This window comes from Amblyomma americanum, chromosome 10 (assembly GCF_052857255.1).
Source record: "Amblyomma americanum isolate KBUSLIRL-KWMA chromosome 10, ASM5285725v1, whole genome shotgun sequence".
NCBI classification, from domain to species: Eukaryota; Metazoa; Arthropoda; class Arachnida; order Ixodida; family Ixodidae; genus Amblyomma; species Amblyomma americanum.
The window spans coordinates 89,529,470-89,548,183 of NC_135506.1; the positions used below are offsets into that span (position 1 = coordinate 89,529,470).

The window sequence follows — 18,714 nt, forward strand, 5'->3', positions numbered from 1 at the left end:
GCATATTCAGGGTGGAATTCTTGGGAAATGGGTCCTTGACCCGACCTTGAGGAGAACGTCAGCTCTGGCTGTAATATCGCACGCACTGCGGACCAGCAGAAGTTGCTGGCCAGGCAAAAGGAGCGACAGCCGGTGGTCCCATGAGGCCCTTGAGGAGTGTCGATAATGTGGTTGGTTAGGGGCCTTGGTGCATTCTCACACCACTTGCTATTCTCACACCACTTGTACTGGTGAGACTGCAATCGCTGCATGTTTGATAGGGGTCGGTGGGGTGTTCGATATGTCGGTTTTCAGAGAAGAAGGTGTCTCTGTGTAGCTGCCGATATAGGTCAGTTTCTTCCCTCGAGGGTGTGAGTTGAGGGGGGTGGGGTACATGCGGCGGCTCTCACGGCACCAGCAGAATTTTTTAAAATTTGAAGGTTTGTCATAAGGCATAATTTGGGCAGCATGTATACTAAAGAAAGGCGTGTAGGTTATTTCAAGACAGGAACATGAGGAGGCACCTCCTTTTATATTCTGCGTACGAGAAATACCCAGTAAGCACCTGCCCCCACTCTGGGCCGAGCCCCTAACTGTATCTGAGGCAACCTATTGCCGTTGTTGACAGGCGTGTACCTGCGCCGGCTCATTCCCAGACGATGCGGTAGCAGCAGGCGGAGGCGCCAAGTGTACATTTCGTTAGTCGTGCGGCGGTATGAATGATGCAACCTTATATAAAGCGTCTGCATGCTTCCTGAGAGTCTTTGAGGGCTATAGCTTGCCTGTTTGTATTATTCGCCCGTATGTAATGTGCTTAATGGCCTATAGCTGTTGCTATGGCGAGCTTCTCGATATTCGGGGAGCTGCTAGCGTTAAGTTCTGTAGGGACGAGTACTGGAGAACGGCCTTCTAGGGTACTGCAATGGCTTCTGCCCCGCATCCTGGTAGCGAGGATACGTCTGTGCATAACGCGTACTCGGCAAGCCTCCTTGTTTGCATCGCTTCTGAACCCAGCTTGCACGAACTTGCCTTCTGGCAGATCTATTTTTTTTCGAGCAAGGAATGCACCTTTTTCTACAACAACATTATCAATGACAGAAAGAGCCAGCGATTGAAATTTTTCAAACAACTAAATTCAGCTACAGTTGTCAGCCTCTTTAACTCCTGCTGCAAACACACCCTATTCACCTGGCAGCCTTTCACCAACTCGGTATGAGTGCGACGCCGCTCTTCACGCGAACACAGATAACAGGTGGCCATTAATGCCGTCCAAATGAATGGTGTAGATGAGATAACACTTATGACTAAATTGCTAGGCTTCGGACGTTATAGCTACTGAGAGAGAACCTATTTGCTGACTATATTTTTGTGTTGATTCTCAAGTAACGTGGGGTGTCAAAGTCAATGCCAGGACATTTTTTAGGCTGTCGAATGGGATAGAAATGTTTTTTAGTGCATGCTTCCAACACATGAACTCTCTCAAATTTGTTATACTCACTGAAGTAGCCACTGAAAGCAGTAAAAAAAAATCTGGTCGGTTTAATAATAATAATATTAATAATAATTGGTTTTTGGGGAAAGGAATTGGCGCAGTATCTGTCTCATATATCGTTGGACACCTGAACCGCGCCGTAAGGGAAGGGATAAAGGAGGGAGTGAAAGAAGAAAGGATAATAGGTTCCGTAGTGGAGGGCTCCGGAATAATTTCGACCACCTGGGGATCTTTAACGTGCACTGACATCGCACAGCACACGGGCGCCTTAGCGTTTTTCCTCCATAAAAACGCAGCCGCCGCTGCGTTTTTATGGAGGAAAAACGCTAAGGCGCCCGTGTGCTGGTCGGTTTCGAGTCCTTTAACTGGAATGTTCATCGGTAAGGGGTTCGAGGAAAGGGAGTGATTTTGAAAAACGGCATTTAGTTTCGGAAGCGATTTGAGGGGGTGACTAAAAGGGAAATGGGGGAATGGGGAAGTGGGTTGTGAATGGGTTTGATGTCCTTGAATAAATTTCTCGGTTTCCACTGCAAAATTTTACGGCAACGTAGACTACCAAACACATCAGCAGCGGCTCCTTTCCATTTGATTCTGTCTGCATCGAGGTGGTCATAACAGGTTGGTTACCATTTGGTTTATTTTACTAAACTTTAGGGAGCCATATGTTGCAAGAATGAACTCGGAAGCTTAAAGAAAGGAAGCGGTTCTCTTCTCGGCTCACGACGTGAAATCAGGGCAACATGTACAACTTTGTTCGTAAAGTTTCGAGAGTGATTTATTTTTTTCTCTAGAAACAATTATGCAGAACAAATATAGGTGCATATGTGTGCGCCATCTTTTGGGGCTAACTGAGCTATTTATAATAATTGTTATAGCGGCCGCTAGATGGCACTACATGTAGTAAAATACATTGTCACTAGTCTGCGCATTATACTCTGAGCGAATGTGGACGTCCACCTCGAAAAGCGTGTAAACATAAAATTCTGCGTGAAGCTTGGCAAGACAGCCACACAGACGTATGAGCTCCTTCGTAATGCTTACGGCAACGAGACATTATCGCGGGCGCGAGTTTTCGAGTGGCACATGAGGTTCAAATCGTGGAGAATTTCGGTGGAAGACGACGCAAGGCAGGGGCGCCCTTGAACCTCACGAAATGAAAAAAAACGCGCTTTTCTTTTGTTGACAGCGCTTCAAAAACACGAACAGAAGACCTAGAAGACGACGTTACAGGCGCTGATCAGCGCCTATGACGTCGTCTTTCTATGTCTTCTGTCCGTGTTCTGTAAGCGCTGTCCACAAAAGACTGGATCACCACCAACTAGCCCAACTCGTTCTAGTTGAAAACAACGTTGCTCGGATCAGGGAAAACGTACAGTAGGACCGCACTATTACAGACCACATGTTATCAGATGCTGTCGACTTTAGTAAGACAACATGCCACCAAATTTTGCGTGAGAACTTGGGGAAACGAAAGCTGAATGCCAGCCTTGAGCCGCACTTCCTCACAGAGGACCAGAAAGACACGCGGGCATCAGTGAGCGCTGATTTGCTCTCCGAGGCAGAGAAGGATGCTGCATCCATCGACAGCATCATTCCTGAAGACGACACATGGTGCTTTCAATACGATCCTCAAACAAAGAGGCAGAGCGCCGAATGGCAGTCCATAAGCTCTCCGGCGTCGAGAAAGATGCGGCGACAGAAGACCAAAACAAAGACGATGCTGATAGTTTTTTTCAATGCCAGAGGTGTCATACATCACGAGTTTGATCCCAAAACGGCAGACCGTGAATCAAGAGCTTTATATCCGCATGCCCAACACATGCGTGATGCACTGCGACGCCGTCGCCCTGACTTATGGGGATCTGGACAATGAAGCTTTTTCCACGATAACGCAAGGCCGCACACTGCTCTCAGCGTGACAAAATTTCTTGCCAAGCACAGCATTACTGTACTTCCCCGTCCGCCACACTCGCCTGACCTCTGCCTATGCGATTTTGCCGGTTTCCTCGTGTCAAGAGAGCCCTAAAAGGTCGCTGGATGGGGAGCGTGGAGGCCATTCAAGACGCCACGCAGTGCTGAGGGCACTGCCAAAAGAAGCGTTTTCCAATTGTTTCCAAGACCTCAAGAAGTATTAGAAGCTGTGTATAGACTGCGTAGAAGACTATTTCGAAGGGGTTCTGCACAAATGATTTCAATGTTAAACGCATTTTTTAATGAACTCAGTCTCGGAACTTTACGGACAAAGGTTGCATTAGCGGTTTTGTCTGTGTAATAGACGCTAAATTATAGCAATATAATTAGAGAATCAGGGCTACTTTGAAGCATCGGCAGCGTTACACATATTCAACATGCCTACTATAACTTACTTTTAAACGACTTCTGAGAGAAGGAACCCTAGAAACCCGGTATATTCCTAGATACTCCTCATTGCATAGTTTTTTGGAATGATCGTCGCGACATTATAGCATCTATCCGCAACCATCAAACATTCGAAGGTAAGCTGCGCCAGTATCATTTCAGCTGATGCCATTTCTAAAAATGTATCATCGGTCTCATGACGTGTTTTTGTTAGTTGCTTCTGCGTTAATGCTTTGGTAGTTTGTGCCTCTTGAATTGTTCACATTTGTATTATGACAAGTGCTTTTCTTTAGTTCCATTTGTTATTTTTAATGCATTATGGCAACTTCATCTGTTATAATTTTAGGTACCTTGGACGTAAACTATGCTTTGCTTTCCGTTCTTTCTTGTATAAAATTTTCCCTTGTTCTTTTGCGCCCCATGTTATGCATTATAGCTCTCTACTTGATTCTGTTGTACCTAATGCATTCTGTGCCTTTAATGAATGCTCTTTCGGGCCTTGTAGTCTATCTTGAATAAACATTGCGGATTTCTATTTTATATAAAAAGATCTGGCACACGACAAGAGAGTCGTTTTTTGGATGTTGCAATTATGGCCTATTAAACAATGACTATAGAGTTGCAGGCTCTGCCTGTGAGTCAGACGTTCTGGAGCACACTCATTTACTGTCCAAACTTAGCCAGCTTCGGGCTCGCTAAGAAATCTCGGCAGGCAACCCGATGAAATGCTTTATTGAAAGCAGAAAAGCGGAACTATATATGAAATGACGAAGGATGGAACGTATTATGACGAGCGACGCGATCGAAACATAGGGGTTTCACAGAATGTCCTTGCAGAAACCCAATATGCGTAGAGATTACGAGCTCATTTTATATTAAGTGTTACATTAAGGTGGCGTGGAATACAACCTTAACCTTAACCTAAGCTTTTACAGCACTATTGTTAGCACTGTGTTGGTCATTAGGTCGTTAATTGAGAAGTCAAAACGATTTCCAGTTGTTTTGCATAGAAGCAACAGTAGTTTCCAATTTTTCTGGAAGTAAAGTTCACCTCAACAGTGATTAAGCACGTGTCGCGATATATGAAAATACTGAAAATCTGTATAAAGTTCGGACTTCTTTTCCGCCTGAGCTGGGCGTAAGTGGCAAACAGTGAAAGAATTTCAAGCTGTATTCGGGAGGCAACTACACATGACGAGACCATGCGGCATCTGTGCCGAGTAATCTCGGCAGAGATGACGTGTTGTGAGGCGCAAACATGCTCGCAACCGAAACTTGAGCCAATTACCAACTTGAGACTAATGCAGCAGTTAATCAACATCTGCCACACCAAGGAAGATAGTTGGGATTTTTACGCTGCCCACTATGCAAGTTTTATCTTTCTTAAATTCCAGAAGGTTTATTTGACGAAAATATAATTGTTGCATTCTCAATTTAAATAAGCGAGAAAATTTTATTTAGATCGCGCATCATAGGGATCTTGCAGTTTTACATTATATAAATCACGTTTTGTTTTTACACCAGCTTTCTCGAGCAAACAGAGCGAGTGAGATTTTTCATATTGGTCAATCGTCGTTGCCGTGCGTTGCACAGTGCTCAGTGACTGAATCCCAACACAGGATTCGGCTATAATTGTTTAGCAGTGGCAACTGCACCGAAGATTAAAAGGGTCCGTGGCAATATGGGTATCAGCATAGAGCGCAGCCGGAACCCACACCGCGGGAAGGAAATGGGGCACAAGAGAAGGGGAAGAATTGTAGAAGTCATTGGTTTGCATTGAAAATCAATGTCAGCCGATGGCACTGGGATAAATTTACGAGGAGTGCTGTGAGATTTACAGGGGAAAAAGTGAGAGTTATTACTCTGCACGGTACTGCAACAAACTGGAGCGAAAAAGTTGAAGCACCAGCTTGAGGCGGAAAAAGCAGCGTTGGGTGACACTTAGAGAGAAAGTAGGTGCGTGCCTTATAGGTACTTGTTCAAGCGCTGTCCTAAAATTTACTGCTCGTTATTATACTTTTCGTTCATTCTGGAGAAGCAGAAGTAAAACATGTTTATGTCAGGAGGGGGTCATTTTTTTCACAAAAACAGCCTCCACATTGCAGGTTTCTTCTGACGGGAAGACCGTGAACGTGTTGCTAGAATGTTTCTTAGAGCACAGTCACACAATCTAGGTAGACTAGCAAGGTTTTCCACGTAATACCAGCGAGGACAGTATCCATCATAGGCCGGATAGTCACCGGGGCCGAACACTAGCCACACGAAAGTCCATTAGAATTCATAATGGTCATTCGATTACCCGGGTGCGAACCCGACCGTGGCGGTCGTGTTTCGATGGAGGCGAAACGTGAAAGGCGCAGTGTGCTGTGCGACGCCAGTGCAGGTTAAAGATCCCAGGTGGTCGAAATTATTCCGCAGACCTCTACTACGGCACCCCTTTCTTTCTTTATTATTTCACTCTCTTCTTTATTCGTTCTTTTACAGTGAGGTTCGGGTGTCCACAGAGATATGTGGAACAGTAACTGCGTTATTTCCTTGCCTGAAAGACAATTTTCAATTTGTGTTTTACAAATACAGCATTCTAGCAATCCCTGTCTACCACATCTATCTGTCAATATCGGCTCTTCAAATTTATGGTTTAAAATAGTCGCCTAGCCATAGTCGACCACGAGAGTCGTTAGTTCGTGGCAAAGGGTACACATGCTTATTCGTAACAGTGTATAACTTTCTGTCGTCTACAAAAAGTGCACTGTGCCCTCCTTGTTTTTGAGATGGCCTACTGGTAAACATCGTGTACCTTTAGAGCGCTGAATGACGCCATCATGTCATTATATTGAGTTGCCATCATGTCATTATATTGAGTTTGAATTGCCTTGTGTTCTTTAGCCAAAACACAGCATGGTTGTGGTCGCATAGGACGTGCATCGTCGTACGTGAAGATGTGTTGTCCAGTGATAAGTGCCTGACGCATTTTCGACGAACAGGCGAAGGACACTCTGTATTCAAGCCGGAATTCGGCAATCGTTGCTGCTGGCAGGCCGTGCGCTCAGAACACATGCCGATATATCGAGAGACATCACTGAGTTTTCGGTGCTCTAAAAACAAACGGAAGGTGGTCATCATTCGGCATATTGCTGTGGTTACGCTGGAGCCAACAGTTCTACAGAACGGGAGTGAAGGTTGAAAGAGACACTTGTCATTGCAGCCTCCACTTGCAACGCCTTTGTCTTACCGTGCTGTACAGATCAGCGCTCATGTGCGAAGAAATCGACATGCTCACACGTGCGCCTGTCGACTTTGACACCGACTATTCATACCGCAGCAATTTCCGTAGGTCTATCAGCTCCACTAGCGTAGCTGCTGAACAGCGAGCTGGCACAGTTATTACCTATTTAGATCATTTAAAGGGTTCAACCACGTCCATTCCTCGCTGCTTATTTCGAGGCCTGTCCTATTTCTTTCTGAGAAGCTGTGTATTTTGTAAGGAGAGCTCAAGCTCCAGTTGCTAACCTAACGTTTGGTGGCACGAGCGGATTTCCGAGAGGAAGTACTCTATACGTGCCACTACGTGAAATACGTCGAGCACTTGGGCTTTTCGCGAAGGCGTTCCAGAATACGAAAAATCTACTTGCCACGACTCGCCGTTATCGTGAAACGGAACTTTAAGATTTGTTCCCAAGATTAATACCTAAAGGTTCTGCCTTTCTAGCCCGCTGGTTCATTGAGCCACTCATTTCACCCTTTGAAGAGGTCGGTATGGATCTCCTGGGACCTTTTTTTTGTCCTCGAATGGTAACCGGGAGATAATCACCGCCACTGATTTTCTAACTCGCTATGCTGACGCCAAAGCATTACCGCATGACAACGCACCTGAATGCACCCTATTATTCATTGAAAAGAGCATCCTTTGGCATGCCGCTGCATTCCATACCAATAATAATAGAGGGACTGCTCTCACTATCAAATGATGAGTGAAGTTTTTCAATTAACTGGCACGACACATCTCAAAACGACCGCCTTCCATTGACAGACAAATGTGCTGGCCGAAAGGCTCAACATGACGGTCGCCGACACGCTGTCGATGTATGTAGATGCGCACTATAAGGCCAGGGGCCTCATTCTTCCATACATCACGCTCGCCTACTATAAGACACCCAAGAAACGACTCGTTTGTCACTATTCCGCCTTCCCTACAGCAGGGATATTTGTACGGTGCTAGACAGAATGCTTTATTGCTTCAGCGATTGTTAAAACTGGCTTTCTACGCTGCGCAGTTTGCGAATATCATTCAATTATATTGTCTATTCATCGTACCAGGCTATTCGAGTACGGTGATTGCAACGGCTGTTCGGTGTTTCAGTGCGAAAGCATTACTTCCCGAGGTCTAACCGGCTCTCCGAGTTTGTGTGAAGCTTGCCATTGAGAGGGACGTTGGCCAAACCGTAGCTAAACAAATGAAATAAATTTTGCCGCGATTGAGATTATAGATTCGTCGCAGCCGATCACAGCTTGTGTTAAACTGCAACACACTCTCGTGCTGTGTATTACAGATCGTCGTCTTTATCAACATTTACTACTATCGAAAATTTTGGCGTTTATCACGCGATAAATAAGGTAAGCTAGAAGGAATAAAAGCTGGAAAATTTTTGCGTCAGGACCTCTTCCACTGCACAGTCACAAAAGGAGCTGTCACTTATAAAAGAAACGTAATTCTGGACTTGTCCATTGCCGAGCAGTCGTTTTTGCGTGCAAAAATACTACTTAACGCGGCCCAAGAAAAATATTCTGTGAAGCCATGGAGTAACTCGGGTAAGGTTAGGTCACATCGGTGAAGCGTCGCGCAAGCCGCAGCCAATGGAAAGGTTACTTTGAGGATGACCTTGTCCAAACTTGCCATAGCAATAGTCCATGCAGAAGTAAAATGAAAATTGCCGCGATTGGGCTTCGAACCTGCGGCGGCGCGCGAACCGATGAGCTTCGCTGGCCACTGCCCGAGAGCCCTATGCTCTTGCCGCAGCCGATCACTCCTCGTGTTACTGCAACACACTGTCCCGCTTAGCGTCGCTCATCGTCGTGTTCATCATCTTCCATATGCGGTGCGGACAGATCAGATCATCTTAACTTCGATCAGAGCCTAACTTGAGTCGAATATTGTCACGTGCCACCGCCCCAGCAAACATGCCAACGAGGCTAAGCACATGCTTTCGCACGTCTACTTGATTTAGCTATGCTAGCACCCTACCACTTTTTCGGTAACGTACGAGGATCTGTGCAACTTATTTAACCAGCGGACACATGACGATGTTGACTGAAGAAAAGTGGCAGTGTGTCACGTGTTTAGACGTCTTGAGAGCGATTTGACATATTAGGGCAGGGCATTTGAACATTTCATTGGGCCAAGCGCAGCCATACGGCTACAAAGGAAAGCCATACAGCTTTCTCAGAAACTGCGTAGTTAAAGAAAATTCGTCCTGGTCCGGGGTTCGAACCCGGGACCACCGCTTGACCGGAGCAGTCGCTCTACCAACTGAGCTAACTGGGTGGCAAGCTTATGGTAGGGCGAGAGCGAATCGATCAATAACTCGAACTGGGAAGTGTTCGTCAAATGTTTAGGGGAAACCCCCAAGGTGGAGTAGATTTGTAATTGTAGATTCGAAGATTTGGAACTTCGAGTTATTGATCAATTCGCTCTCGCCCTACCTGAAGCTTGCCGTCCCGGTTAGCTCAGTTCGTACAGCGACTGCTCCGGTGAAGCGGTGGTCCCGGGTTCGAACCCCGGACCAGGACGAATTTTTCTTTAACTACGAAGTTTCTGAGAAAGCTGTATGGCTTTCCTTTTTAGCCGTATGGCTGCTCTTGGGTGCATGCCATTGAAGAAATACTCCCTTATTACAAATCTACTCCATCTTGGGGGTTTCCCCTAAATAATTGACCAATTTTATTGTGTTTCGTTCCAGAGTGTTGCATTTTTTAAATCAATTATATTTAACCTAACAGCGTTACGAAGCCCGCATCACAGAAAAGCCGCAATTGTGGGCGGCATCGGCCTAATTGATTGTGCACAAAAAATCCACAAAAATTTCGCGGAAGCAAGCTAGGCGCGCCGCCTATGTCACGTGACCTGGCGGCGTCATCAAAACCTGCCCACAGGGTTGTCAGCGATCAGCGAATTGCCCACTTGGTCTCACAGTACCCACTGGTGGCGGTACGCTCCGTCGCAGGACAATAGCGCATCGCTTAACCACTGCATCACAGCTCCAGGAGTGATATGGCGACTGCCAGGGATCTTCAATGTAAAATCGAGTTTGACCAATGCCGCCTATATGTGCATTGACCTATAAAGACTACGTGTCATACTCTTAAGGCGGAGCTTTATTGCCCTCTCCCATTTTTTTATTGTTCGGATTTTCTTGCTGAAGTGCACGAGCCAAAAGAGAGGGAGAAGATGGGGATACGAACCACAGATGGGAGAAAGCAATGACGCTTGCACTTACAGCGTTTCAGCCTTGTCATGTGAGGTGCCACTCGGACTTTTAAAGATAGCGAAATATGTTGAAACAATGGACAATTCTTGTGTACTGCTTATTTTCAGGAAATAACACTCTCAGTAACTGAGCTTCAAAACAATGTCGTGATTGTGACACTTCTCGTCGCTACTACCGTGGCTGGCAACTTTGCTGCGTCGGAAGTGCAAGACTTGGTTATAAAGAAGCCAACTTCGACAGCGGTAAGTTGCAGCATCGTTTCAGTGGCGCTGTGCAGCACTGAAAAGAGAAAACTAGGATTGATCTACCAAATGAATGAACTGGCTTTTATGCGTATTGCAAGCACGAGTAAAGGTAGCTAACGGAGCTAAGCCCGAAAGAGGCGCTTGCGAAATCAGAACGTAGGTGTAGTTATCGAAAATAATTTTTTAAACATTTTTACAGAAATATCAGCAGCCGCCGCAGTGGCTGAGTGGTTATGGCGCTCGGCTGCTGACCCGAAAGACGCGGGTTCGATCCCGGCCGCGGCGGTAGAATTTCGATGGGGGCGAAATTCTAGAGGCCCGTGTGTTGTGCGATGTCAGTGCACGTTCAAGAACCCCATGTGGTCAAAATTTCTGGAGCCCTTCACTACGGCGTCCCTCATAGCCTGAGTCGGTTTGGGACGTTAAACTCCTATAAACCAAACCAGAAATATCAGCTTTCTAAGAGTTTTTGCTCTAACTATTAACGTTTGTCAAGGACGCCACTTTCTCCAACGAAGGTGAAAGTGACGCAAACAGCTATCAAGTGACCACAGTGTATCACGTAACAACAGTGGGCGCATAGCGCTTCAGTTTATACCTACACTTTCGGTACAATAAATAGTATGTGCCAGTATAGCGGCCATCAAAGTGGGACGCACACAGGGCCACCATTTGTACAAAATAGCCGCCCAATTCAAGCAGAATGTTCGAAGTATTGTCAAATGACTTGGCATGTTCCTGAGCATAAAATTACTAATTCAGATGAAGTCAAATGTATATGTGTAATTCGGATCGACCACCTTTCCGCGCCCAAACAGTGCATTCCGAGGTCCGTCAGACGGCCATTACTGCCGAACCGTTTGTCGTAGGGAGCCGCCGCGGTGGCTCAGTGGTTACAGCCCTCGGCTGCTGACCCGAAAGACGCGGGTTCAATCCCGGCCTTGGAGGTCGAACTTCGATGGAGGCGAAATTCTAGAGGCCCATGTACTGTGCGATATCAGTGCACGTTAAAGAACACCGTGTGGTCGAAATCTCTAGAGCCCTTCACTAAGGCGTCCCTCATGGTCTGAGTCGTTTTGGGACGTTAAACCCACATAAAGAAAAAAAACCGTTTGTCGCAGGGGGTTCCGGATGGTGTAAAACGATTCGTCGTGCTGTGATACACATATTTATAAACTTAATAAATCGTTATAACGAGGAAACATACCCTATATAGCGATGGTAGTTGTAATTCGCAGTAGTAGAGCAAAAACCTTGATGTCGATGACGCTGCTTTTGTCTTGGAAGGGATGTTTCTGGAAAGGAAACATCAGCGGATGTTTTTATTTGGTGTTCTCGTCGTTTGCTGAACACACCGATATAAACACTTGAAGGACCCTTAGCTAACGCTCTGCAGTGGAAGAGTGAGGCAGTGTTGGCAGACAATTGTTTATTTTATTCTGATAAACTTATGCTCTAAAACCAAGTTTGAACTCTAAAGCGGAGTACCATATATGGGTTGTACCTAGGTCACAGCGGCCGTCATGCTTCCGGAAACCGGAGCGCTCTCCTAATCCATTTATCGGCATTTGCGACCTGCACAGCATTAGTAATGCTTTGGGCTGTATCGTGTCTTTCCTGACGTCACGTGCCACTCATGTAGCCAGTATCAGACCCAGAAAGATTATTTTTATGTTCAATAAAGTATGCTCTCTGCGTAGTTGGCGCCGTCTGCTTAATAGAGGAAAGCTGAAGCCTCGACGTGACAATGAGCACGAACACGCACACAGGCCCCTGTGTCTGTCCTCTTGTTCAAATTCGCGTCAATGTAGCGCCTTTCTTCTGCTAAGGTTTTGACCTTGCTGGATGCATGTTCCTCGCCACAGTCTTGCGATACTCCTGTTTTAGGTAGAATTCGAACATAAATGCAGTCAGAAAGGGAAGGTGTCAAGTAGTTGAACGTAGTCATGTTAAACTATTTTCGGCAAATCCATTTTCGCCTTTGAATGGTGCTATTTAAAAATGTAGAGATAAGACCGGCACTCAGCACTGTACGAAACATGGCAGTTTGACAAAATGGGGAGATACAAAAGATAGTACACAAGGACGGCAAGCAAAGTTTAAGGTGTGGAGCTTAAGGTTATTTTGACTCATTATATGTCTTTCCTGCATGCACTGTTGGAAGCTGCTGTCTGTCAGGCAAGGTGCTTCCTGTGGTTCGCAAAGCCGATAAATAGCTTTTGTACTTTTTATCTAGGTGCACGGAATTTATAGTTTTTGCAATTAGCTTTGCGAATCTATTTGCGGGAATATTGCTTATTGAACCTCTTGAGGTCAATTTGTTTATTCAGGCCATACACGACTTCTTATTTTACTTAACGTACACTGAGTAGCTGCATGTAAATGGTGTACTCTGTAGGTAACGGATATTTTAAACAATAGGAATTCTAATCAATTCGCCTTTTGGAAATGACAGCACCTACGTCGCTTAGGCCTCATCAACTAGCAGATGTTTCAAATCTGAGTTGCTTCTTTTTTCTAATGGTGCAAATGACTGAATCTGTTTAACAGTAATGAGCACCGTTGAAGTGGAACGGCTGTATGTTCTTATTGCAGACACTCGTCGACGAGGACACGTCGTCAGTGCTCTCCCGACAAGCCTGCACAGCGCTCATCCGGTAAGTACAATGAGGGTATTTTGCAACATTTCTGTAACTCAATGTCCCTAGTTCAAAATCAGTTTCACTCGCCTACGTTCTTGGATGTTGAAGGGGCAGTAGGTCCTTCGGTCGTAACTGAGACAATCGTTCGAAGACATCCAAGTTTTTTACCGTATTTTGCCGTTTTTTTACCGACCGTGATGCCGCCGACGAAGCGCGAATATGGCCCGCCTTATGTCACATTGAAGAATCGTACAGTTTCTGACAGTGACCCCTTCGTAAAAAGTGACGAAATGTATCAATCACAAGAAAACATCCTGTCGCGTGCATGAAAGAATGTTTCTATTCGCCCATACAGTTTTGTGACTGAACATAAGACACAGGAAACGCAGACACGTTAACCAGAACATTGTTGGGCTTGGATAACATGCTATGGAACTCACTACTCGTGGTTGTTCCGCGACACTTTTAAAGAGACTAACAAAGGAAGTATAAAAAAACCAAGACGGGCAGATTATTGCTTTGTATCACTAGCAATGCGTTTTAATTAGATAATTGCGGCCGTTTTGTTGAGAAAATCGCAAAAACATTTCCAGAAACCTTTCCACATTCAAACCACCGTCGAAAAAAAGAGCACCTTGATGTGATTTCTATGACGTATTTGAAAAGGAGCTTTCCAACCAACAAGAGGCGCCGCTTCCAAAGACAGGCAGTGACGCCGGAAACCGAAAACAGATTTGGCAGTTAAAGCAGCAAAGTGCACGTTCTGGCCGCCAAAAACCACCCCACTAAAAGACAGATACCCTCCGCTGCATCGTTGCTGCAGCGCATCTTTGAATCGAACGTGTACGTTAGGAAAAGGCTCAGTCGGTGGCAAAGAAACTACATGAACTTACTGACGGCCGCCGCCGAAAAAAAATTCTGAGCCCGCTCATGCACACATACATTGGAGACTACATCTCTAGCATATGGCCTTCGGCGCGATGTGCATTGGTCGGGTATTGTACACGTAAGCTTCGAGGGACTCCGAAAAGCACACGAACAGCAGACGTGCTTAACGTCAACACCACATCGCAGTGTAAAATTCCAGGGGTGCACTTAAGTCTGCTTAAGTGGAGTAATGCGAAAGCATTTCTATTACTGCGGCCGATTAGGTTGCGGCGGGTTCGTTTCTTTGTGCCTTTGCCGTTTCTAGGTCATGTTTTTGCTCTAACTTCGGTTCTAAAGCATCTGAAGACGTGGGTCCTGTTGGTAGAGAGCCTAGTGAGCACACGAAATCTCTAATAAATAAACGAATGAAATAATTAATAATTACCTATTTCAGTAATTAAATTCGTCAGTTCAACGAAACTGCTACGGCACTCACTTCTTGTGCTTGTTCCGCGGCACGTTTAAAGGGGCCAACAAAAAAATTTGAAAAATACAAGACGGGCCGATTATTTCTCTGGATCACTAGCAACCTTTTTTCTCAGGGGAAATGTGTTCGCCTTAACTAATTAGTCGTTTGATGACTTAGTTGAGCGTAACTAAAATTAATTGTTCAACTAATTATTTCAGTTACTATGTCAGTGCACATTAAAGAACCCCAGGTGGTCGAAATTCCCAGAGCCCTTCACTCTGTCACACCATCTCCTTCAACCGACCTTTGACAAGTGCCTTGAAATACATGAATTTCAAGGCCTTGCAAATCACCGCCCCACCAGCACCGTCACCGTTTGAGTGCGCTCGTTATCCGACGTCGACCACCTCCGCGAACGGCAGACTTTGCATGCCTCTGTTCCGACCACCGTGACAGTTCAAGCTTACATGTTCAAGCCAGTCTGTGGTCACGTCGTTGAGTACCGCTTCGTGCGATTTTATTAGTATGAAATACAACTAGCCTCCGCTCTTGCCTTCTAATCTGGCATCTGGTTCATACCTTCGGCGTTATGTCGTGTCGTGTGCAGACCAAGACATCGCACCCGAGGAAATTGTTTCTTCGTTGGAATGTTCCACACATAAAGTGGTGTAAGTTCGCTACATGGGCCGGGGACGTACATCTCTTGTCACTTTGGAGAGGACCTGTATGTGCTCCGACTCGCATCTCATTTTATGGGGGCATCTTGCAGCACCACCTCTACAAACCTGGAAACGTTTACTGTTATCGTTGCTTTCGGCAAGGAAATATGACAGCGTCTTGCCCGTATTCCGCAGTAACCTCTAAGGAGGCTCCGAATTTCGTGCAACATCGCTGCGGGCATTGTCACAAGGACAATCACGATATTGCTTCCAAAGACTGCCCAGTGAAGCGTCGTGCCATAGAGAAGCGGCGTAAACGTTCCAAGGGTGCTCGCCCGAACCCAATGCCGGGGTTGTCAAGTCGTGTCTTGCCTAGATCGAACCGCTTTGCTCTACTGGAACTTAGCGAGAATGAAACCACCGCACAACGTGATATTGAAGAAAGTCTGACCGCCACCCAAGCGTACAATCAAGCATTGAAGCAAGGCAAAGCACATTCAGCTAAACCACCCCAAAAATCGACTCTTGAAGAGCAACCTGTAGAGCACATTGATGAATTGGATAAAAGGCTTCCAGTTCTGCAGGAGGAACTGCAACGTCTCTCCAAAAAACGGGCGCTTTACTTGCCCAATCGTCCAGTCGCCAATTACTCACCCATCTCCTGTGACGTAGTCAGATGCGCACGCATCGCTTGCCCCTTGTGCAACAGCACAGCCTGCTCAGTTGACGTCTGTAGAGCTGCTCCACTTCGTGACGTGACAACTGCAACAACTGACAGAGGTGTTCATAACTAACCTTCCTACGGTTCCCTAAATATGAACTAAACATTGAACACCCACCGATATGTTTTACACTGGAACTGCTGGGGTTTCCAGAACAAGACATGCGCGATCCGTCACTGACTGCACTTAGGTAAACTTCCTGCGTGGCCGTTACTTCTACAAGAGACTAATGCTGTGCCCGCACTTTCTGCGTTTACGGCCTGCTCCTGCCCATCTATCCCAGACAGCCGTTGCAGAACTGCCTCCAGAACACCTGGAAAGGCCGCCGTCCACATAGCGACTGGTTACCCTCAGACTGAAGTTCCATTGGCGTCTCGGAGCAACAATTGGCAAGAAGTTGTGGCTGTGCTGGTTCGCCTTCCCCGCACTGACGGGATTCTTGCATCGTGCTCCTCGCCTACAGGTAGGATGGATAGCTCACCTTCGCGGCGCATACCCGGGACGCCCTATATTGGTTGGCGGTGATTTCAATGCATTGCATAAGACTTGGGATTTCTCCTCTTCTAGTGTGCGGTAAATGTAGTGCTGGACACTTTTAACGAGGAAGAGTTTCTGCTTCTAAATTCCCCAGGCACAACAACTCTCCGGTGGGTCATCCAAAGTGTCATCCTTAATCTCCAGACTTAATATTGTGGTGTGGTGTATACCCTGTATCGTGGGACCGAGAAATTCACTTTGGGCAGCGATCACCATCTATTGGTTATCGGTTTAGATCCTTATTCACACCGCAGCCGTAAGGGCTGTTGCCATATCACAGAGTGAGACTTGTTCAGGAGGGCACTCAATGACTGGCTGCTGTCAGCTCAATCGGATATGCTGAAAGCTTTGTGTGCCTGTTAAATATGCCACTCGCTCACGTTGCGTGGACTAAAGCCGACCGCCTGCGGATCTGCACCTTCTTTGGCTGTGGACAGTCCGTCTTCGGGCGGAACTGGCGGTCACTCGAGACTCATCTTCGTTGCAACGCCGAAACGCATTACATCGTTTAATAGGTGAGACACGCCACATGAGAAGCGCCTTTCTCGCTGGCGATGGCAGGACTGGTGCGCGTCACTTGGCTTATCGTCACTGAGTGTGTGGCTTCGCTTCAGGGGGGGGGGGGGGGAGGGCTCTTCGTCTCATAGATATCGGCAGGAGTTCAAAAGACCACGAAAGTGCAGCATGTCTTGCTTCTGGACAGACGCCAAGTCAGTTGGCGTCAGAGGTTGTCAGGACTTAATTACCAGCTTTCGACCAACCACCAGCGCCGTTAATCTACCCAAATACTCTTCGTTCTGAAGCGGGCTAGCCTCAGAGAAAAGATGGCCTTCAAGGTATGCAGAAGCAGTTCACTATGAGTGAATTTCTTACAGTCATAGATCAAACGAAACTACGTAAATCTCATGGGCCGGGTGTACTTTCCTATGAGGTTTTCAAAAATATCGAATGCCTGGTATTGGAGCGGTTGCTTGAAGCCCTGAACATAATTTGGACATCCGGAGACGTCCCAAAATCGTTGAAACATGCTGAAGTGGTACCGATCCCTAAGCCCGGAAAGGATCCCAGCAGGTTATGTAACCTTCGCCCGATATCACTTGCGTCCACTCTATGTAACCTTCTGGAACGGATGATATCTACGGGGCTTTCATGGTGGCTGGAACGGTGTAAGTGGTACCACCAGGTTCATATTGGCTTTCGCCCTCACTTGGGAACTGAGGGCGGACTGGACCACCTATCAAGCATGATGCTGCTCGGACTCAGATCTCGTAAAATCCGCACGCTTCTAACCATTGATGTTGACTAGGCGTATGAAAACGTCACCCACTCAGCGATGATGGCCATTCTATGTTAGCTTCATCTCCCTCCTCGAGTACGCAACATTGTGGCTTCATTCTTGGAAGACCTTCCTTTGCCATACGCGTCTGCAAGGAATGCGTTGGCCACTGCACCATAAAGAGGGATGTACCTCGATTAAGGATCCGTAGTGGCCCCATTATTATTTAACATTGCCCGGCTTCGTCTGGCATTGCAAATGGCTACTATTTCAAATATGTTTTATTTGATGTATGCAGATGATGTAACGGTTTTGTCAGTACACAGTAGGCCTTCAGACCACTCTGGACAAGACCTCTCAGTGGTGCACCAATATTGGCCTGGCGCTGTCATTTTAAAAGACAAAATTTATGGATATCAAAAGCCGATACAATAGGGTAGATGTCGCCTTTTGCTTACACCTATACAACCCTCCTTGGCCAGCCAACTCCTTACTACAGCCTCATCGATGCGGGTGCTAGGTGTCGACCTGGACTACTCTGGATCTGCAGCATCAAGGGTTCGATTTGCCCGACGTAAGGCCGCCAGTAGGCAGGACCTATTTCGCGGAAATGCCCAGACAATAGGTTGCGTTGCAGCCTCAACTCGTGTATCAAGCACCGTTCCAATGCCTTACCCTAAGAAACTGGGACCATTCAGAAGCAGTCAACAGAGAGGCCATGCGATTAATCACTGGCCGTCCTCGCTTGACCCCTATTCACACACTACGAGCGGAAGCTCAGCTCAATACCATTGATGTGCGCTGGGAGCAGCGCCGTAATGCACCTTAACCCGTAAATGTTCCCATCAACAGTGTTTTTTCTGTTCTTCTTGAGCGCTGTTCAATCATTGTGCCAGCGCTCTATTACCAAACGCTGTCAACCTTGCTAAGTTTTTTTTCGAGTCAAAGCCGGAAATGCTCCCCAAATCAAGGCAGGCAACAGG

The 18,714-nt window shown here is 46.5% G+C and overlaps 1 protein-coding gene across 1 annotated transcript in view; it reads left to right on the plus strand.

The window, feature by feature from the left end:
* Positions 1–18,714, plus strand: part of LOC144106454 (ATP-binding cassette sub-family C member 3-like) — a 124,538-nt gene that overhangs the window by 5,577 nt on the left and 100,247 nt on the right. Inside the window, exons 2-3 of the mRNA XM_077639273.1 lie at positions 10,422–10,556; positions 13,155–13,216. Coding sequence (XP_077495399.1) covers positions 10,422–10,556; positions 13,155–13,216 — 197 coding nt within the window. The remainder of the gene's footprint in view (positions 1–10,421; positions 10,557–13,154; positions 13,217–18,714) is intronic.